Source organism: Protomyctophum parallelum (genome assembly GCF_964188405.1).
Source record: "Protomyctophum parallelum genome assembly, chromosome: 1".
Taxonomy (NCBI): Eukaryota; Metazoa; Chordata; class Actinopteri; order Myctophiformes; family Myctophidae; genus Protomyctophum; species Protomyctophum parallelum.
In genome coordinates, this window is record NC_139697.1 from 75,035,482 (window position 1) to 75,058,114 (window position 22,633).

At 43.6% G+C, this 22,633-nt stretch overlaps 1 protein-coding gene across 7 annotated transcripts in view; it reads left to right on the forward strand.

The window, feature by feature from the left end:
* Positions 1 to 22,633, forward strand: part of fryb (furry homolog b) — a 120,880-nt gene that overhangs the window by 56,927 nt on the left and 41,320 nt on the right. For 3 of the 7 annotated variants that reach the window (XM_083786046.1, XM_083786041.1, XM_083786043.1), the window contains exons 10-25: positions 361 to 459; positions 2,055 to 2,156; positions 4,381 to 4,484; positions 5,890 to 5,998; positions 7,156 to 7,242; positions 7,767 to 7,938; positions 8,634 to 8,766; positions 10,158 to 10,265; positions 11,299 to 11,425; positions 12,200 to 12,316; positions 15,474 to 15,638; positions 15,978 to 16,064; positions 17,130 to 17,389; positions 17,743 to 17,808; positions 18,686 to 18,875; positions 20,057 to 20,181. In XM_083786046.1, the coding sequence (XP_083642172.1) occupies positions 361 to 459; positions 2,055 to 2,156; positions 4,381 to 4,484; positions 5,890 to 5,998; positions 7,156 to 7,242; positions 7,767 to 7,938; positions 8,634 to 8,766; positions 10,158 to 10,265; positions 11,299 to 11,425; positions 12,200 to 12,316; positions 15,474 to 15,638; positions 15,978 to 16,064; positions 17,130 to 17,389; positions 17,743 to 17,808; positions 18,686 to 18,875; positions 20,057 to 20,181 (2,051 nt within the window). The remainder of the gene's footprint in view (positions 1 to 360; positions 460 to 2,054; positions 2,157 to 4,380; positions 4,485 to 5,889; positions 5,999 to 7,155; positions 7,243 to 7,766; positions 7,939 to 8,633; positions 8,767 to 10,157; positions 10,266 to 11,298; positions 11,426 to 12,199; positions 12,317 to 15,473; positions 15,639 to 15,977; positions 16,065 to 17,129; positions 17,390 to 17,742; positions 17,809 to 18,685; positions 18,876 to 20,056; positions 20,182 to 22,633) is intronic. The other 4 variants (XM_083786047.1, XM_083786044.1, XM_083786042.1 and 1 more) reach the window with 3 other exon arrangements.

A 22,633-nucleotide genomic window follows, 5' to 3' on the forward strand; every position in this document is an offset into this window, starting at 1 on the left:
CGTGGTAGTTGAGAGTGAGACAAAGAACCATCAAAGTCCATAATAATTATCCATAATGTATAAATTATAGATAGCAAGGGGTCAGTGTCAGCGATAACGTGATAGCCGATTGGTTACGGTGCATACCATGGCCTCTAATGCATGATCAGCTATTTCCTGGTTTGATTCCTGTCCGGCAAGCCCATTTGCTGCATGTTTCCCTGGGATATGTGCACACCAAAGCGTGAGGAGGAGGGAATCTGTCAACAGTTGAACAGCACCGCACAGAACTGCTGACTGTGCATAATCTCTCCATCTCCAGCGGTTTTCTGTTGAATACGATGATGAATAACCTGATGCTGCTGTTTGTCTGTCCTGCAGACTGTGAAGAACGAGGTGAACGTGCCGTGTCTGAGGACCTTTGTGGACACACTGTACGACAACACTCTGGACCTGTCCTCCAGGAAGAAACATTCACTGGTCAGTGTCCTGTCCTGTCCTGTCCTGTCCTGTCCTGTCCTGTCCTGTCCTGTCCTGTCCTGTCCTGTCCTGTCCTGTCCTGTCCTGTCCTGTCCTGTCCTGTCCTGTCCTGTCCTGTCCTGTCCTGTGTATTTTCCTCTCCATTAGCAGACGTTGGTAAAAACTGTAACTGTAAGACAGGTAGACAGACAGACAGACAGAACGTTGTACATGTTTTGGATTCTTTGTGTTCCTGCTTGTTGTTGACAGTGTGGGAACCGGGCTTATACTCTTGACAGTCATCTGACATTTCCCCCTCAGATTTGAAGCATTCTCCCCCAGCCAGCCACATCTCATATAGCCCACACCCGTACCTACACCCTACCTCAGGGGTTCTCAATCCGTGGGTCGCGACCCTTCGGGTGGTCGCCAACTTATTTTGGGGGGTTCCCAAATTATATTAAAAAAAACTGAATGGCTGGAAAATGGAAATGAAGAGTTTACGCAGTACACACAGTGCATGCAAACCTTTCCTTAATGATTATATCTAGTTTCAGTATTCATTTATGATATATTTTCTCTATTATTAAGGTTATCTTTGCAGTCAGTTTGTATTGGTGGCGGGGCGGGGGTCGCGAGACATGGCCAAAGCATTTCCAAAAACGTTGAGAACCCCTGCCCTACACCCCTCATATACTCCACACCCCTACCTACACCTATCGCCTAGAGACCTATAGGCCCTCAACCACCATGCAGTGCTTTGTGGTTGAGGGCAGTGCAGCTCCCATGCATGACAGGCAGTGATGATCTGGGTGGTGTCTCTGTAGAACGCCCATACGCTCTTTAGTTCCATGCAACACATTCATTATGGGAGCAATGCACCTCACACACACACACACCAATAATCATCAGTCATATCAGAGTACTGAATAGAGAGGAATGACAGTAACGCTGTGCTATCTAGTCTTAATCGTTTTTCCTGCGCGACACCACACCTGTTCCTGTACATTCTTTCAGAGGGGGTACGTACGGCGGGACGACAATAAGACAGGCAGATAACAACGCTCTACTGTATGATAGGTGTTGACAGACAGCTCATAATAACACATTCCTCCACCCTGGTTGGAATAGAACACCAGCGACTCGGATCCATCGTTCGCTATAGCTTCAGTGGTGGAAACAGTACTCATATTTTTTTACTTAAGTAATAGTATTAATACTAGTATTAATACTCCAATGTACTGTAGAAACACACAAAATAAAAGTCTGGTAATCAAAATGCACTTGAGTAAAAGTACAAAAGTATTGGCATCAAAATGCCATGGAAATGATTGAAACATTTAACCGGCGTTAACCGATAATGCGAGTTGCAATCAATTAATACTAATCAATCTCTTACCCCTCTCTTTCTCTCCATCTCTCTGTAAGTTTGCATCTCTCTGCGACTGCCCATGGGTTAAAGTTTTCACTCACTGGTTTCCATAGTCTTCTATGTTCTTGGTCCATGCTACAAACATGTTCACCCGCACGATTTTATTTTGCTTTAATCCATGTCATGTCATCTCTCTCTCTCTCTCTCTCTCTCTCTCTCTCTCTCTCTCTCTCTCTCCATCCAGGCTCTGTATCCCCTGCTCACGTGTCTGCTGTGTGTGAGTCAGAAGCAGCTCTTCCTCGGCAGATGGCACGTCTTCCTCAACAACTGCCTGTCCAACCTCAAGGTAGGTCAGCCTCTGGTTGTTCAAGTGTCCATGAGCAAGACACTAAAAAACGTGTACAGAATGTACTTTTTATACATACAGAAGGTATTTAACCCATTTAGACCTGAGTTAAAAACATTCACTTTGAAAGAATATATATTCAAAGATTTGCGCCACATTGTTAAGATTTTTCAAAAATAGCAGACCTATAAGCTCGTAGCGCGCCACTCGGTGGCATGCTATGAGCTTGTAGATCTGCTATTTTTCAATTGCTAAATTATAACATAATGTTTAAAACACCAAAAGGGGTTCCCGCCCAAAATGGGATAAATCAATAAATACATTCAAAGCCTGGGGTGACAGGGTGAATCGAATCAGCACAAACCAAGCACCACATAAGATGTATATGGCGGTATGGCCCAGGTGGTCTATTGATCATAACCACGTCCATTAATTTGCGACTGTCTGTTATTTTAGAATCATCATAGCAACGGGTCGGTTATCCATAGCAACAGTCTGCTATTCATAGCAAACGTGGGGTTATTGGAAGCAGCGTTTTGCTATCCAAAAATAACAGAATTCTGTGATTGAGCAATCATAATTTAGAACTCTGCAAAGCCATGTATTAGGCCATGTAAGCCATGCAAGTATGTCTTGGGAAAAATATATGTTGAGGAGCCAAAACATAATGTCAAATATATTTCTTAATAGTGTCTGTGATTGATTGGTTAAAGTTCTCCCGAGGCTCTCTCTGAGTTGTCGTTATAAGTCAGATGTTCTGACAGCATTTTGATTTACTTTAGTCATAGTCTTTTGAATACAATTTAATTTAGTTTTAGTCATAAATCTAATCAAGTCATAAATCAACACTTGCGCGCGCGACCATATAGGCCACATGAGCACTTCAAGTGTGAAATATTTCTGAAACATTTTAGACACAAATCTGATACCTGACACAAAGTGTTTTCAGACGGGGATACGCAGACTATTACATATTAATTTGGGGGTCCTTGACATGAACGTGTTTGAGAACCACTGGTGTAAACAACATTTAGGAAGCAAGCCCAAATAAGCAACAACTACACTTTACAATATTTACAAACGACTTTATAGAAAAACAAGCTCAAAGTCACTTACAATAAGCAGACACCCGTAAGGCAGGGGTTCCTAAACCTTTTTGGCCCAGGTACCCCTTGGGGGGGGGGGGGGGGGGGATTTTTTCCAGGTACCCCCTCATCCTCACAACACCGATAAGCATATTTGCAACCTTACATTTAGATGCCATTGGAACTATTTGTATTCAAACTTTTCAATCAAAGTAAAAAAACACATTTTCACAACATTTATCTTGATCTTCAGAGGTGTACTAGTGATTCACCTTCATTTAGGAACCACTATATCAGGGCTTCTCAAAGTGCACACTAGGGTGCCTTGACGCAGGTCCAGGGGTGCCTCAGAATACTTTGTTATTTGGAATTGATCAATATGTCACCACTCTATGCTCAGTAAAAAGTTAAACTGTCCCTGGTGTGTTCTCTTTACCAAAAAGAGACTATTTACAAGCTCACTAGTCTCGAGACAGACTGTTGACTAACACTGTTTCTCCTTTATTTGCAGATGGGTTCTCAGATTGCAAGCTAGCTAATGCGTCAAAACGTGGCATGTTGTGAACTTGTCGATCGGCTATTTTTGGTGAATGTTCCCCCCAGAATAGGAATGCTGGGGTTTAAGTGGTTAAACACCAAGTATAAAAGTTATCTTCAATCTGTCCTAATGGAAACAAATATTCTCTCCAGTTTTTCTTCTGACATACTGTATTTCTTTGTGGGAAAGGTTTACATATTCACGTACTGTTAAAAAGAAAAAAGGTGCTATAAAGTATGATTGTATTTCAGGGGTGCTGTGGATGAAAAAGTTATTTACACATATATATATTTATTCACATATATATATATATATATATATATATATATATATGCAGTGGTTCTCAAACTGTCAATGGCCACCAAATGAAGATGTATTTTGCTTTTGTATTTTGTTAAAAATGTTTACATTATCTGATTTACATTGACTGCCAGCGATTTCTCACCACATACAGTAGCACCTTTAAAAACAAAGAAAATGTGGTACTTTCAGTTGTCATGTGTTGATTGGCAATACAGGTGTTGCCGTTGTTCCCGAGGGTCTGTGGAAGAGTGTTGGGCTGAGTTCTTTTTAAATGTTTTTCATGTGTGTTCTTATACAGAACAAAGACCCCAAGATGGCGCGCGTGGCTCTAGAGTCTCTGTACCGGCTGCTGTGGGTCTACATGATCCGCATCAAGTGTGAGAGCAACACTGGAACGCAGAGGTACAACACCACATTTTTTGTCATCTGAAATGGTTTCATTTTAGTCTAGGTTTCGTCGTATTTTGGCGCAGCGCACGACTGCAACCAAACATAAAAATGTGAAAAAAGGTAGTCGACGAGCATTTTTCGACACAGTCGTAAAAATGAACACTGTACACCACAAACACGCACGCACACACACACACACACACACACACACACACACACACACACACACACACACACACACACACACACATCACACACATCACAGACACATGCACAAACCCACCCTGGTCAAGTTAACCTCACTTTGGTCTTCTACCAGTTTTTACTTATGTTTATTCATTTAGCTCATTAAATCTGTTATTAATCACTGTTTCATCTCATGTCTTTCACTCTGCCTCATGCTGAGCTTGTTTTCTTTGGGGAGCATGTTGTGATTCATTTTAATGTAGTATAATAGCTTTTCCCGCACACATAAATCCTTTGATTGGCTGATGCCGGTTTTAATGGACAATCCAGTTTGTTTTATTATTATTTTCACAGCTGAGGAACAGTATGGTGTATTCTGTGAAACGGCCCACACCGTGTATAGTAACATGAGCTCAAATCTGGGCCACACAGCAACCAGAGCAATCGAAAGGAGAGTGCTGTCAATGAGGGGGCAGAAAACAGCACGGTCACGTGGCTCATGTAACTGGTTTGTCACTCTAAAGCCCATAGACTCCAATGCATTCCGTAAACTTCCGGTAGCCTCGGAAACCCAGATGTTTTTATTTCCAAGGAGAAAAAAAAAGCCTGGGTCCGAGTCCACTTCAATTCAGCATAGAGTAGGGGAGGCATACTATGATCCGAGGTGCGCTGGGGGTCGGGAGAGGGTTGGGGTTTGGTTTAGGTGTGCTGCCCCGGGGGAGGTTAGGGTTAGGGTGAGGGTTTGAGCTAGCTTGTCGATCGGATCAATGCTCCGTCGGACCAAACACATGCACTCATAGAGTAGCGCAAACATCGCTCACCCTCTGCTGATTTCTGATCGTCTGCACCTTTCTTAAATTGACACACACGCATACATGTACTCACACACACACACACTCTCTCTGTCTCTAAGTAATTAGTCTCATGACGTGCAGCTGCGCATAGTTTCTCCCGGCGGACCCTGCCGGGAGCTGCCTATGCCATAAAAAGCATAGGTGAGTTCCAGGCTAACGTCCGGTTCAGGCCTTTGTCACTCTTCGCCAGTAGAATGTCAAACAGCTGCCTTTCTCTCTCATAAGACTCTGACAGCAACAAGACAATGATTGGTTGATTGATTGATTGATTGTAATCTAACATTAAGTAATATACCTCATCCTGTCTGTCTGTCTGTCTGTCTGTCTGTCTGTCTGTCTGTCTGTCTGTCTGTCTGTCTGTCTGTCTGTCTGTCCAGTCGTCTTACGTCCATCACGTCCACTCTGTTCCCTAAGGGAAGTCGTAGTGTCGTTCCCAGAGACATGCCCCTCAATATCTTTGTCAAGATCATCCAGTTCATTGCTCAGGTGTGTATGTGCACACACACACACACACACACACACACACACACATAGAATCACACATACACATGCATGAGATATTACATTTGATGAATGAAGAGTATAATTAGTAATTACAGTACCGTTTTTGGCAATTCATTATATTGGCGTGCATGTACTTGCTGCGTTCACACGGGGTGAGCTACAAAGCTACAGCCTGCCATTCTTTTGAAACCAGCCACATACAAAAGCTACATTTGTATAGCTGCTGCAAAAGCTACAACAGCAGTATACAAATCTATACAGAAGTTGATCTGGTTTCAACTTCAGCTACAAAGATACAAAGCTCCAGATATGCTGTGCAGCTGTTTGTCTTTTGTATCTGCCAGTATGAACGCAGCATGTCCGTATCGTTCTATCTTCAGTGGAGAAGCTGACATCATTACACAGACAGTACTGTACAGCATGCATGTACTGTAGCCTCAGCAGCACTCTGATAGTACAGGATTATTAGGAATGTAGGTCATCATCAGACTATTTGGACACTTTAATTTCACCAGAGCCCATTATATAAAATGATTATGCTCCCTTCAATGTGTCTGTGAGGGCCCTCAGCGTGATGTCATTGCATAGCACTGAGACGGGCCTTGCTTACATGAGCTCAATGCAATCATCACTGTGTGCCCCGGAGCTGTTAGAGATGCTAGCTGCTAGCTCCTCGTAACCCCCGTGACCGAGCTACGTGCCCTGGGCGGACCGGGCCTTCTGCTCGGCCGCTTATACAACGCTAACGTGCGCCAGGTGAGCCGTGGGTCCGCTTCTGATGACACACGTGACTTGCTTTAAATGTTTTTAACTGCCGGGTCAATCTATAAAGAGTCGGGAGTGAGAACGCACTGTGCTCTTTTATCCACAGTCGCACAACTACCAGGAACGTTGAAAAGCAACAAAACAGGGGTTCCCTTCTTGATACGTCAAAAGTTTTTATTAAATTTTTTATGTATCAAGAAAGACGTTCAAGTTTTGAGTACTCGTCGTCACCATAGTTCGACCTGAGAAACTTCTCTCCAAATAAAATGTGATGTTGCATCTATACATTGACATCACATGATATTGAATTGCGTCCAGAAAATATCAATTGTCCGGTGTGAATGCAACTTTACAACTCCACTGTTTGTTCACAGGAGAGGCTTGATTTTGCCATGAAGGAGATAATATTTGACCTGCTGAGTGTCGGGAAACCTGCCAAAGCCTTCAGCCTCAACCCTGAGGTATAGAACACACACACACACATACACATGCATGCACGCACGCACGCACACAAACACGCACGCACGCACGCACGCACACACACACACACACACACACACACACACACACACACACACACACACACACACACACACACACACACTGTCACGTGTGTCACATGATACACATGATACAGTGCTTCTCAAACTTGGTTTTGTGACACGTCGTAAGCTTGTAGATCAGCTATTTCTGCTGCTTTAAAAAAAAGTAAAGCATACAATTATCTGTTCTAGAACTTCTATTTAAGTTATTTGTTATATCTGTCCTGTGCAATTGTGGATTACGAAGCCTAAAAGGCAAACGGAGATTATTAGTTGTTCCATATCCTGTTTCAACGTTCAATGCCAAGAACACAATTCAATTGTTAAACGCCAATATTTATATGACAATGAATCGGCAACAAATGTGACTTCCCTATCCAACATAATGAGCACATATTTACTGTTATATGTTTGTGTGTGTGCGCGTGTGAACGTATGAACAGCGCATGAACATCGGCCTGCGTGCCTTCCTGGTGATCGCGGACGCCCTGCAGCAGAAGGACGGAGAGCCTCCCATGCCCAACACCGGAGCCACACTGCCTTCTGGGAACTCCCTCAAGAAGAAGAAGACCTACCTCAGCAAGACACTCACTGAGGAAGAGGCCAAACTCATAGGTAGGTCGGTCGGTCGGTCTGTGTCTGTGAAGCCAAGTTGGTCACAAATCTCCAGGATTCAAGAAGGTTTATTTGTCACTCACATGTGCACAAGTAAACACAAGTATGTGCAGTCAGTGTGTCATGCTCTGCCGTCTCTCTGTACTAACAATTCATAATAAACACACAAAAGCTAAAATTACACATCGTTGCCGTCGGACAGAAACCTCTTATCTCCACATTCCAACATTTTGTGTTTTATTGTAAATCAACGCCCTGCCTGATCATACGACAGCATCACACCAAAGTAGCAGATCCGCTACTTCAGCTAGCTACAATCAGCTCCAAACGTTATATAAGCTGTGAGCTCCCACTGCCTTAACCAAGGGCAGTTTACAGAGGAAGCTGCCTTTCTTTCTTTACATGTGTGTGTATGAGTCCTTGGTTTCCACAGAGGCAATCTTTAAAAAATATGTTCATACTGACATTTCGACCAGCGCCTGTCTTTGATTATCGGTGCCTGTGGGCAAGCCGCAGTGCCATGAAAAAATAAAGAAATAAAGAAAAACCTTTTATTGACATGCAGGCCCCCGGTCGTGGATGGATTGATGTGTGCATACAGTATTTACGCATGCATGCTTAAACTGTGTCTGTCTGCCTGTCTGTGTCTGTCTATTATGTCTGTCTCTGTGTGTCCTTGTCTGTCCTGTCTGCAGGCATGTCACTGTACTACTCTCAGGTGCGTAAGGCCCTGGACAGCATCCTGAGACACCTGGACAAGGAGGTGGGACGCTCCATGATGCTCACCAACGTCCAGATGCTCAACAAGGAGCCCGAGGACATGATCACGTACGTCTCTCCACCTGGCACACCTCCTGTCCCCTACCAATAGAACCAGAGAAATAACACCTCCTGTCCCCTACCAATAGAACCACACCTCCTGTCCCCTACCAATAGAACCAGAGAAATAACACCTCCTGTCCCCTACCAATAGAACCACACCTCCTGTCCCCTACCAATAGAACCACACCTCCTGTCCCCTACCAGTAGAACCAGAGAAATAACACCTCCTGTCCCCTACCAATAGAACCAGAGAAATAACACCTCCTGTCCCCTACCAATAGAACCAGAGAAATAACACCTCCTGTCCCCTACCAATAGAACCAGAGAAATAACGTCTCTCCACCTGGCACACCTCCTGTCCCCTACCAATAGAACCAGAGAAATAACACCTCCTATCCCCTACCAATAGAACCAGAGAAATAACGTCTCTCCACCTTGCACACCTCCTATCCCCTACCAATAGAACCAGAGAAATAACGTCTCTCCACCTTGCACACCTCCTGTCCCCTACCAATAGAACCAGAGAAATAACGACGTCTCCACCTGGCACACCTCCTGTCCCCTACCAATAGAACCAGAGAAATAACACCTCCTATCCCCTACCAATAGAACCAGAGAAATAACACCTCCTATCCCCTACCAATAGAACCAGAGAAATAACGTCTCTCCACCTTGCACACCTCCTGTCCCCTACCAATAGAACCAGAGAAATAAGGACATGATCACGTATGTCTCTCCACCTTGCACACCTCCTGTCCCCTACCAATAGAACCAGAGAAATAACACCTCCTGTCCCCTACCAATAGAACCAGAGAAATAAGGACATGATCACGTACGTCTCTCCACCTTGCACACCTCCTGTCCCCTACCAATAGAACCAGAGAAATATTGTCTCTCCACCTGGCACACCTCCTGTCCCCTCCTAATAGAACCAGAGGTCACATGAACACTTTAACCCATTCTGACCTGAGATCAGATTCTAAAAATGTCTGTTTGAAAATGACTGTTTTCTGAAAAAGCTATGTTTCTATGTCAGTCGTTCTTCGATTTTTCAAAAATAGCAGACCTACAAGCTCGTAGCGCGCCACTCGGTGGCGCGCTACGAGCTTGTAGATCTGCTATTTTTAAATAGCTAAAGCATAACACCAAAAGGGGTTCCCGCCTAAAATGGGCTAAACCTTATACAGTATGCACCGGCTATTTGGAAGTAGCTTATCTGTAGATCTGTAGATCTATTTCAAATTAATCTTGGGTAAAAGAAAGTTATATTTTAAATTCTTGTGAAACATTTTTTAATATATATTCATGTTCTATCATCAATAAAATCCTCACAGAATCGCTGCTCTAGTAATGAAAGTGTAATATCCTAAAACATCCTCTCTCTCCTCACCTCACAGCGGAGAGAGGAAACCGAAGATCGATCTGTTCAGGACGTGCGTGGCGGCCATTCCTCGCATCCTCCCAGATGGCATGTCCAAACCTGAGCTCATTGACCTGCTGTCACGGTGGGTCTGCTGTGCAGCTTCACTGCTGTTAGGCCTCTTTGATGCTTGACAGCAAGAAGAAATTACTGTATCTGCAAGATACTGTTAAAAAACACCTCGCAATTTGTTTTGTTTTTGTCTTTGAAAACGTAGCTGAATCATCACGGCTCTGAACATCATTTTTAACGCAAGTTAGTGCTATGGGAACCTACACATGGGCAGCGGTCACGGCACCGGTCACGAGAACGTCCCACATTAAAATAATGTGGATGTACTCAAGAAAGACGCAGGAGAACAAACGATGGAGGGCTCGTCTGAGGATGACCTAGAGAGATTTTTAAATAGTGAATAGTTATTCCCATAACAGCCGATGTGAAAGCTGAGCAGTGAGCATGTAGATCTGCTATTGTTTGGTGAATGTTGTCACGCAGAATAGGTTCGCTAAGGTTCAGGGGGTTAAAATAATGTCATTGTGATGTGAACTTCACAGTGCACAGTTTCCATAATGCTACGGTGTCGATGATGTAACTCTGTGTTTCTTTACAGTGCACAGACTCCATAATGCTGTGGTGTCGATGATGTGACTCTGTGTTTCTTTACAGTGCACAGACTCCATAATGCTGTGGTGTCGATGATGTGACTCTGTGTTTCTTTACAGTGCACAGACTCCATAATGCTGTGGTGTCGATGATGTAACTCTGTGTTTCTTTACAGTGCACAGACTCCATAATGCTGTGGTGTCGATCATGTAACTCTGTGTTTCTTTTACAGTGCACAGACTCCATAATGCTGTGGTGTCGATGATGTAACTCTGTGTTTCTTTACAGTGCACAGACTCCATAATGCTGTGGTGTCGATGATGTAACTGTGTTTCTTTACAGTGCACAGACTCCATAATGCTACGGTGTCGATGATGTAACTCTGTGTTTCTTTACAGTGCACAGACTCCATAATGCTACGGTGTCGATGATGTAACTCTGTGTTTCTTTACAGTGCACAGACTCCATAATGCTGTGGTGTCGATGATGTAACTCTGTGTTTCTTTCCTCTCCAGACTGACTGTCCATATGGACGACGAGCTCCGCCTCATTTCCCAGAATTCCTTGCAGAGCCTGCTTCTGGACTTCTCCGATTGGAGGGAAGATGTGCTGTTCGGTTACACACACTTCCTGTTGAGAGAGGTACGTTGTTACACCCACTTCCTGCTGAGAGAGGTACGTTGTTACACCCACTTCCTGTTGAGAGAGGTACGTTGTTACACCCACTTCCTGCTGAGAGAGGGATTCAACTTCCTGCGATTACATTTCACGCTCACGTTCAAGTTTGGCGTTTAGTGCATATCATATCAAAACCCATTATTTATTCAGCATCTGAGCCACAGACCACCATTTGATGATCACAGGCCAAAATCTAAAAAAGAAGATTTTGTTGTCGTTGTATAAGATTTGGAGAGATAACAGGCAATAATGCAGATGTTTAACAATAATGTAACTCTTGAGAGAGTAAAATTGACCTGTTAAGGTTAATTTGGTTTCATTTTACACCACTGGTTTAGTGTATCGGCATGTGGAATTAATTAAAGGCAGTGCAAGCAATCAGGTTTTTGTTAAAACGGTTTAAGCTCTATATATTCTGATAATCGTTGCTTGTTCAGTGTCACTGGTCTCCCCATCTCTCCAGCTCTTCAGTAAATACATGTTCAGGTGGATCACCATCACAAATTTCCTCCAATCAGGAGAGAGAAGCCATATTTATCAGCTTCAACTAACTAAGTGTAAATCAGGCTTAACTTGGGTTGGTCCTCTCTCTCCTCACCTCACAGGCTTAACTTGGGTTGGTCCTCTCTCTCCTCACCTCACAGGCTTAACTTGGGTTGTGTGTGTGTCTCTCAGGTCCAGGACACCCACCAGGGTCTACACCAGGGTATTAACTTGGGTTGTGTGTTTGTCTCTCAGGTCCAGGACACCCACCAGGGTCTACAGGACTCCTCCGTCAAACTGCTCCTCCAACTGCTGACTCAGTGGAGACTCACCCTGCAGCAAGCTCAGGGCAAGGTCCGAGGAGGGGCTGAGGTAAACTTATTTTATAAACAGTAGCACCTTTCAATGCAGAGTGACTGAGGGTAAACTTATTTTTTCTAAAACGGGTAGTCCCAATACTTCATTCTGATTGGCTGGTTACCGTCACGTGACCGGTGTAAAGTTCACCGATAACCCACTCCTTCAATCACTTTGTATCATCCTGCAGCCTTGTAGCTGAACTGGGAAAGGGGAGTGCTTGATTGCTTTACAAACACGTGCGGGCGTCTAAGCACCGCCCGGCTCATATGACTGTGAATGTGTGGCTCCAGGCAGCCCCGTAAATACATCAAGCGCTATTCTCCCGTCACATAGGCTACTTACGGAGCAAAACAAGGAAGTGTTGTGGCTCTGGCTCGCTCGCTCTGGTGGCGCAAAGCGTAGCTACTTTTGTGAATTTAATAGTTTTATTAGGATAATATTGCTATTATGTTTGTAACCGTTTTAGAAAAGCAATAAGCCACTCGAGGCCCCAGCTTACCGGGTATTTTACACTGGCTGGGGGGTAGAAGACCCTCCGCTTCGCGTCGGGTCCACCTACGCCCCCAGGCAGTGTAAAATACCCGGTAACCTGAGACCTCTCGTGGCTTATTGCTTAAATAAACAGTAGCACCTTTCAATGCAGAGTGACTGAGGGTAAACTTATTTTATAAACAGTAGCACCTTTCAATGCAGAGTGACTGAGGGTAAACTTATTTTATAAAGAGTAGCACCTTTCAATACGATCTGACCCTCAGTCATGGGGTCTCCTAGTGGCTCTATAAAGACAGTGGTTCTAATCACCAGGGCTCCAAATAGACAGGGTTTTGTAACTCTGAAGAGTGTACAAATGGAACAATGCTGATTGGGGACCCCAATCTACACTGTCAAATTCCCTGGAAAACTTTTTCCAGAAATGTTCCAACATTCTTTGAATTCACTGGTTTTGAATTGGAGCCAATGTGATGAATTCATGTATTGTCATACGTTTGCATCCTGGAGGAAGCTGAACAAGATCTGGCAACCCCTGCATGGTCCAGACGGAAGTCTAGTCCGTATCTGAGGATGTAAAGTCAGGTTCATACTGTATAAGACAAGTTGGTGACCGATGGCTCTGGATATTTATGATAGTCTATCATCGTCGCTATGGAATACTTTTCTACACTACAATAAGCGATTACACCGTTTTGAAGTGGATTTTCATGACAAGCAAATCAGCGGTTAGTGCAGAGGCTGTTCAAAGGTAACTCTATACTTAAGGCTATTAGACCGCCGTACATTGTAGGCATTCAACCTATGTGAGTGAGCCACTAGACATTTCAGCAGGTGTTGAGCCAAGTGGCTCACAGCCTGCCAGAAGCTCCAAACAGCTGTCTTCCCATTATAAATGAGGCTTAACCACTTAACCACTTAAACCCCAGCATCCATATTGTGGGGAATGCTTTGGCAGGAAAATAGCAAACGCGATGCGTTTTAAGCTTGTAGATCTGCTATTTTTGGCTTAATGTTCTCCCCAGATAATAGTGGTTAAGGTCAAATGAAACTGTCTCCAAGGACATGGCCTGCAGCGAGGGCTTGATTTAATTCCCTTTCAGCATGTTCACTGCCCACCTCATTCAGTTCAATTACTGTTTCATGGTCCGCAAAGCAATCTGCAGCTCTAGCTGTGTAAATATGGTTTATTGTCATTATTTGTCATTGTTTGTTTGTATTCAATCTAACGGCTGTCTGGTTCCTTTATTCTCTTCACTCTTTCTCTCTCTCTCTCTCTCTCTCTCTCTCTCTCTCTCTCTCTCTCTCTCACTAAATACTCTATCTCTACCTATCGCTCACATTCTATTTTCTTCGCCTCGTTCTCACACTCTCACACTCCCTCTCGTCCCCCGTCTTTGTCCTTCTCTCTCCATCTTTCTCTCCATCCATCTTTCTTTCTCTCTCTCCATCCATCTTTCCTTCTCTCTCTCCATCGTCTTTCCTTCTCTCTCTCCATCCATCCAGTTTATCACTCAGCACTTAGAATTATCACTGGTGAAAGCTACAGCACTCACCATTGTACCCTCTATGACAGGGTAGGTTGGTCTTCCCTCTCTGAGAGGAGATCTAGGCACTGACAGTTTATTTTGAAAGCCATTGATGGATTCAAGTGAATGGCTTGCACTAGAGGTCCCATCTGTACAGTCTGAACTGGGAAAATCTGCTTTCTGCTTCGATGCCCCTACTTCATGGAACACTCTACAACAAGCACTACAAATTAATACCCCAATATCCTATGGACAATTTAATAACCTGCTTTTAAATCTCCAATATGTGATTGTTTTTGACTTATTTTTTATTTCACTGCTTGTGTGTTATATATTCATGCCTTACTCGTAGATTTGTTTTTATGTTTTATATAAATATATTATTACATATATTATTATATATTAAATATTATATCTGTCTTAATTTTAGATTTTGTGTATGTGATCTCGGCAGCACTGTCAAATGAGGGTGAACCTCAATGCTTTTTCGAGAATAAATTAAGGTCAATCAATCAATCAATCAATCAATCAATCAATCGTTCTTTCTCTCTGTCCATCCATCTTTATTTCTCTCTCTCCATCCATCTTTCTTTCTCTCTGTCCATCCATCTTTCTTTCTCTCTCTCCATCCATCTTTATTTCTCTCTGTCCATCCATCTTTCTTTCTCTCTGTCCATCCATCTTTCTTTCTCTCTCTCTCCATCCATCTTTCTCTCTCTCTCTCTCTCCATCCATCTTTCTTTCTCTCTCTCCATCCATCTTTCTTTCTCTCTCTCCATCCATCTTTCTTTCTCTCTGTCCATCCATCTTTCTCTCTCTCTCCATCCATCTTTATTTCTCTCCATCCATCTTTATTTCTCTCTGTCCATCCATCTTTCTTACTCTCTCTGTCCGTCCATCTTTCTTACTCTCTGTCCATCCATCTTTCTCTCTCTCTCTCTCTCCATCCATCTTTCTTTCTCTCTGTCCATCCATCTTTCTTTCTCTCTGTCCATCCATCTTTCTTTCTCTCTGTCCATCCATCTTTCTCTCTCTCTCTCTCTCTCTCTCCATCCATCTTTCTTACTCTCTCTGTCCATCCATCTTTCTTTCTCTCTGTCCATCCATCCTTGGGATTATAAAATGCCTTTATAATGTCTCCATCTCTCCAGACCAGTCCCAGGCTGTCGGAGCGTACTCCTCACTGTTCGGTGCTGCATGCGGTGGAGGGTCTGGCCTTGTTGTTGCTGTGTTCCTGTCAGACCAGCACCAGGAAGCTGGCGGTGGGCGTCCTCCGAGAGATCCGCTGTCTCTTCACCGCTCTGGGACACGCTGAGGTAGCGCCCTGGCCCAGTCCCCTCGCTCCACCATCCACTGTTGATTGGCTATTTTCAGCATGCAACCAAGTGTAAATTGGAATGTAATCTAAGTATAAGGCATTATGATGCCATCAAGGCCCACCAATATAACCAGAGGGTTAGGGTTAGGCTTAGTGTTAACCCTAAACCCAATAACGATGTACTTTTTGAAACATAAACATGAGTGTGAATTAATACAAATTACAGGTACCCCAATAAACTGGGGTACCTGTTGCCTAGTAAACTGGGGTACCGGTAATTTAAATGAAAAACGAAAATCACTCACACTGTGTGTGTGTGTGTGTGTGTGTCCTCCAGGACGATGACAAACCAATGATAGAGATCATGGATCAGCTGAGCCCAGCGGTGATGGACAGCTTCGTGCACGTGGCCCACTCTGACTCTGTGAGCATTCGGTTACTGTTGTGTGTGTGCGCGTGCATGCGTCCGTGCGTGTTCTCTGGTTGGGTGTGTTTTTGGTTTAATTACATTAAGCAGCATGTAGAAGATGTTTCGGCAACCGTGGTTGTGTAAGGTATACCGCGGTATTGAGTTCATAACCTTGATTATTATTATTATTTTTATTTCTTTTACATTTTTATCCCACGATTTTGTAACCCAGTTTTCTTTTCACCCAGTGCCAATTATCTAATGTAATCCTGGGCGCTACACTTCCTCTGCCAACCTGGGGGGGCAGCGGACTGACCTCATGCCTCCTTCTATGCATGAGGAGTCCAAGCTGCTTCTTTTCACCTGACAGAGGGGAATTTCCCCGGCCGGACGTAGCGCGTGGAAGGGACACGTTATTCCGACCAGTTCCTTTCCCCTCCATCAGGCGCCCCGGCTGGCCAGGGGGAGGTAGTTTTAGAGACCAGGATTACGGCATGTTTTTGTGAGGGTATCTAACCCTAGGGGACACGGGGAGAATATGCAAACTCCACACAGAAAGGCCCTTTCGCCAACCCCCGCCTCGGGTATGGGCACTGATGACGCGGAGGAGGGAACACGCCGCCAGTGCCCACAGCGTCCCCAGCGGGAATCGAACCCAGGACCTTCTAGCTGTGAGGCGACAGCACTACCAACTGTGCCACCGTGCCCCTATATATATATTTTTTTTTAATAAAGAATTTGATCCCACGATTTTGTAACCTATTTTTCACCTGGTGCCAATTACCTAAGCTGTCATCCTGGGTGCTGCTTTCCCTCTGCCAACTTGGGGAGAAACCCAAACTGAGCTCATGCTGCCTTCAATGCATGAGGAGTACTGCGCCACCGTGCCTTTACGATCTTATGATCTTTTTTTTTAGGTATCGCTCAATATCGTGATAGCTCCATACCGTCGGTAAACGGTGATTTATTACCGCGATAACAAAACATCCATACCGCCCAGCCCTATCTGCAAGAACCTTTACACTATGTTAGTGTGTAACTGTGTAAATATATATCTTTAACTCCTCCACTCCTCTCCAGTCCACCCTGCCCATGAACCACCACGTGGACCTCCAGTGGCTGGTGGAGTGGACGGCCAGGCTGGTGAGCAGTGCGTACGATGTGAAGAGTCCCAGCCACGTGTGGATCTACGCCCAGTGTGTCAAGGACCCCTGGGTGCTGTGTCTGCACAGCTTCCTGCGCCAGGAGCACCTGCCCAAGCACTGCCCCACCGCCCTGGGCTATGCCTGGCCCTACGCCTTCACACGCCTCCAGCTGCTGCTGCCCCTGGTGGACCCTAAGTACGACACACGACAACACCAACAAATCAACAGCAAGAAATTCTGTTACATTTTCCTTTTCTTTAATTGACTAAAGCGATTAGTCTGCGCAAAACGTGTCAAGCTTGTGAGCTTCACGATTTTCAGCTATAATGAAAATGTTTTGTTTTGTATTTTATTTGTTCCGTAAAGCAATTTATCATTATTTTGGAAAAGCCCTTTACAGACAAATTCATTATCCTTATCATTATGAAATACAACACATGCAGGAAGCAAAGGCAATTTTATTTTTGACCAGCCGCGACAGCGTGGCTGGTACTGTTCTCACCTTGTGAGTCTGTGTGTGTGTGTGTGTTCTTTATGTCTATGGACAGATTTTGTCACCGCGATAGCGTGATAGCGGTCGCAACCGTGCAAGATGCAGTCACGAAACTTTACAGGTGTGTAGTTAATGACGTGATGGGCCGAAGCTGGGTGCTTGCAAGGGTGCCAGAATTAGTGGGGGTCAACAGATACTAGCTAGCTGACACCGTTCGTTTCCATTAGCATTGCTACATGACAACAAGTTTTCCAGTGGACATTTCTCAGTAACCGTAGTAAAAAGAATAACGGAAATGGTGACTCCTGGTGGCTGTGTGCTGACCTGTATGTCGACAAGCTTTTTCCTTGCTTTCAAGGTGTTTGGTCAACTGTTCACTGCTTAATAGCTGTAAACCACTTGTACTCCTAGCGTTGTTACTCTGGGGTAACTACCTTTGCTGAATATTGATGATCTGCGAGCTCACAATGGATCACAGTGTGATGCGTTGTGTGAGGTTTAAGGTCTCCAATTTTCGGGGCAGGTCCAATTGTAGATCCTCGGGGGACTCCAGCCAATGAAGTATATATGGATTAAGTGGTTATTAAATGTTTTGCTGCATTTTCAACTTCACCAGTACCTCAAAAAGTAGGTAACATGTATGTCAGACTGGAGGTATGAGCCCATATTTAATTTTATTTTAGAAAACTAACTAGGAAACCGGCAAGAAAATCCACAATGCTTTATTTATTTTTTTATTTTTTTGGATTTAATTTCATTTAATTTCATTCAAAACATGATTTAATTTCATTTAATTTCATGCAAAACATGATTTCATTTGAGGAAAAACCCAGAGGAAAATTGTCGCGAAAATCCCACAATGGACAGTGATCATGTCCTCTGCACAAGTATAAACCTTTGGGTGTGTTGCGTGTTGTGTGTGTCCACGTGCATGTTCTCCGCAGCAGTATAAACCTCTGGGTGTGTTGTGTGTGTGTCCACGTGCATGTTCTCCGCAGCAGTCCCGTCAACGCCAAGAGAGCGAGCATGGCGGGATCCAGTGACAGCTACGTGCCGCTGTGGAGGAACTACCTGATCCTGTGTCTGGGCGTGGCCAAGCCCAGCATCATGTCACCTGGTCACCTGCGAGCCTCCACGCCCGAGATCACCGCCACCACGCCCGATGGCAGCGTCACCTATGACAACAAGGTGCCTGTGCACACACACACACACACACTCACACTCACACTCACACTCACACTCACACACACACACAGTAAGTAAGTCTGTCGGAGAGGCTTATTGTCGGTATCAGCCGAGAACGGGGCATACTATCCCTGTTACAATGTGCTAGACCCCTGGGAGATGGATTGCTGAGGCGGAACACCACATATTTGGTGGCCACACTCAGCTAGTCTTAACTGATCTGTGGAAATTCAATCCAGCGACCTTCTCCTGGAAGACGGTTGAGCTAAGGTTGAAAGGTGCTTGTACATGTTGTTGTATGTACAAGGCCTGTTGTATGGAGTGAGATCGTGTCATCCTCTTTGGATAATTCAAAGCCAACGATTCAGGCTATGATCACAAATGCATACCCACCGTATTCCCACATAACATCAGGTGGGAACTGGCCGTTTGATGTTTGATTTATTCATTTGTTTATTTTGACGGGACCCTGCATGTTAATGAACAATACAATGAATGTAATGTACCGTAAATACACCGCATTTAGCAAAGATTTACATCCGCAGTCAGACCATAGAGTACATTACATTTCATTACACTGGGAAAACAAATTCATACAAAAACAGAGGTATAAAATGGGTACAAAAGGTCAAAAGTATATCTATGGAAGGCTATGACTAAAACAAATGTTGAAAGAAAGAATGAGAAGAAAGAAAATAGCAGCGTTTTAGAGGGCAATATAATGTGCTCGTTGTCAGCTCGTTTTGGAGTGCAATATAATGTGCTTGCCGTCAGCGCATTCCAGTGGATGATGGTGAACACAAGATAAGATGATGTCGTTATGGTGTCTGCCCTGTATACATCTTAGATTTACTCTAGTCTTAAGACATTATGCAACCTAGCAGTTATTCAGTACAACCGACACTGGGACTCAGACATATTGGTCGGATCGGTGGTGCAATGTAGTTTTTAAAGAAAACTCCAGACATGTTTTTAAACTTCAGAAAATCTTTTGAGATTCAGGAAAAGTAAAAAAGAAAAAGAAAAACTATAATAATATAATAATGTTATCATATTTACGGTAATGTTTCAGGTGATCGGTGCACAGTCAGGTTGTTACAGTAGTAATAATGTTATCATATTTATACCGTAATGTTTCAGGTTGTTACAGTAGTAATATAATGTTACCATATTTACTGTTTCAGGTGATCGGTACACCGTCAGTAGCCTGGTTGTTGAAGCAGCTAGTTCCTCTGATGAGAGCAGAGAGTTTGGAGATCACAGAATCTCTGGTCCTCGGGTTGGGACGCACCAACGCTCTGGTCTTCAGGTACTGGAACACACACACACACACACACACACACCCTCACACACAAAGGCTGTCCCCGAACATTCAGGGTTCGAATGTTCGCTCGTTAAGGTTGGCACTCGAATCTTAATTTATGGCCTTGAACCATTCGTTTTTTATTATTATTATTATAAAAACAAATTATTATATATATATTATTTTTTACTCAGAAATATATCTCGGCGAGAATGCAATATGCATAATAAGAGTACTATGTTCATGTTGTGTTTACAATTATTTGAAAGTCCTGCAGACGGCAGAAGAGACAAACACAGTGACACACACACACACACACACACACACACACACACACACACACACTCAATGCGCTTCTGAGAGTAGCCTACACAGGTGGAACAAATTAATGAAAGAGAGACAGCTAACGAGTAGTGATGTTGAAAAATGTTGAAAATCGACTCGATTATGACTCATGCCTCCCGCGACTCAAAACGTATATGAGTCGAAAAATCGTTTTTATTTGTATTATTATTTTGAGCGCCTGTCAGTGCCACTCGTTACATACAAGTTAACTTTGAGCAGAGCTAAGTTTGAGAATAGACCCCATCGTCCAAGGGTGTGTGTGTGTGTGTGTGTGTGTGTGTGTGTGTGTGTCTATGGTGTGTGTGTGTGTGGGGGGGGGGGGTATCTTAGCAACACTGAATGATCTGTCCCATTGGTCGTGTACTCGTATCATGAGCCAATGGCTGCAGCTCTGAGCTTCCCAGACCCAGGTTCACATCTCATTTCAACTCACACATGCCGTAAAGTGAATTGACAGCCACAGGTCTGCAGCGGTGAGCGCTCTTCTCTTCTCGTGAAGAAAGCAGGACAGAGATGTCCCGCCGTCATTCATACTGTATTTATTCCCCGACCCGACATTATGATCAGTACTTTATTTTAGATTTTTTACAAACACATAAAACAGAAAACCTACAATACAAACACAAGCAACAACAGCATAGTACGTATTCATGGATAGACAATTAAGATAGATAAGATAAACAAATAAAAATAAAGGAAAAAAGGAAAAATCTAATTAAAATGTGAAAATAGTTTACATTATTTACACGACCAAACGCAGCATCATCAACCGTATCATAATGTGTAGTAATACAATAAACAATCAAGAGGGCATTGCCTGACCATGGATCACACCAAGGGACCTGCAACATGACTGAGGAACACGTCCCACTTCAGATCATATTTATCCAACTGATTATTCATCTTAAAGGATAACCTCTCCAAAGCACCCGACCCGACATTAGAATACGGAACAACGTATCAGTTCATTACGGGGCTCGTGACAGGCTGCAGACACTTGAGAGTTGGGACTAGCCGATAGCGCCGATGCTCCTTCAGTTTCGTTGTTTACAAAATAAAGTATATTTTTTATTATTGGGATTTGATCATTGATGCAAATTCTAAACATATGGATGCAGCTGCAGAAGTTGTGTGCATAGAATGCATAGTTGCATTCTCCTCAACTGCTGCGCAGCAACAACAAAAATATAAAAATGAAGAAAAAATAGGAAAATAATCTAATTAATTAATTAGAAACAAATGGTTCGGATGTTCGCTCGAAAATTCCTACCGAAGTTCGAGTCCTAAAAACAGGGCTAGGGTACAGCCTTAACACACACACACACACACACACAGCAGTGATTCTCAACGTTTTTCATTTAAATTACCGGTACCCCAGTTTACTATAGGCATAATTCTCAGACTTACCCATGATTTTGCTGCGGACCCCCCCACTTCTCAACCATTCTCGTACAGTTAGTGAATTGTACTGAATTACTTTTTAGTGCCATTACCTATAATCATTTAAAGCCTATGCTCAATAGCTGATCCACAAGGTTTTAGATCTGCTACAATACTGTAGATCTGCTATTTTTGAACGTTTGAATTTCTATTCTTTGTTTTTGTTGTTTTTTAGCTTATAATGACTAATTGATGACCAAGACATCTACACCAGGTTACCACCGGCTGGAGCTCTGTCTTGCATGTCAACATAGTCCTCTCCCTCTTTTTATCATTGGTGAGTTAGTTAGTTAGTTAGTTAGTTAGTTAGTTAGTTAGTTAGTTAGTTAGTTAGTTAGTTAGTTAGTTAGTTAGTTTGTTTTGTTTGTTTTGTGTACCAGTCGCACAATCTCTACACTGGTCTATCAGAATAAATAAGTGCCTACAAAACAGTCTTTCAAATAAGTTCTGGGCGATCAGACACCATGACATGGGTCTTGTTTTGGAACTGCCGTGACATCGTGATTAAGTCAGGTGAGTCGATCAGAACAAGCAGGTACCTCAGTCCAACCTGTAGTGTAGAGTCTTTAAGGGAAGAAGAAGTTAGCATGATTCCTGGTATAAATCTGAGACGGAGAGGAAAGCGGCATGGATTGCCGTTGAACCTTCATCCTCATGACCTTTTACTGGTCTC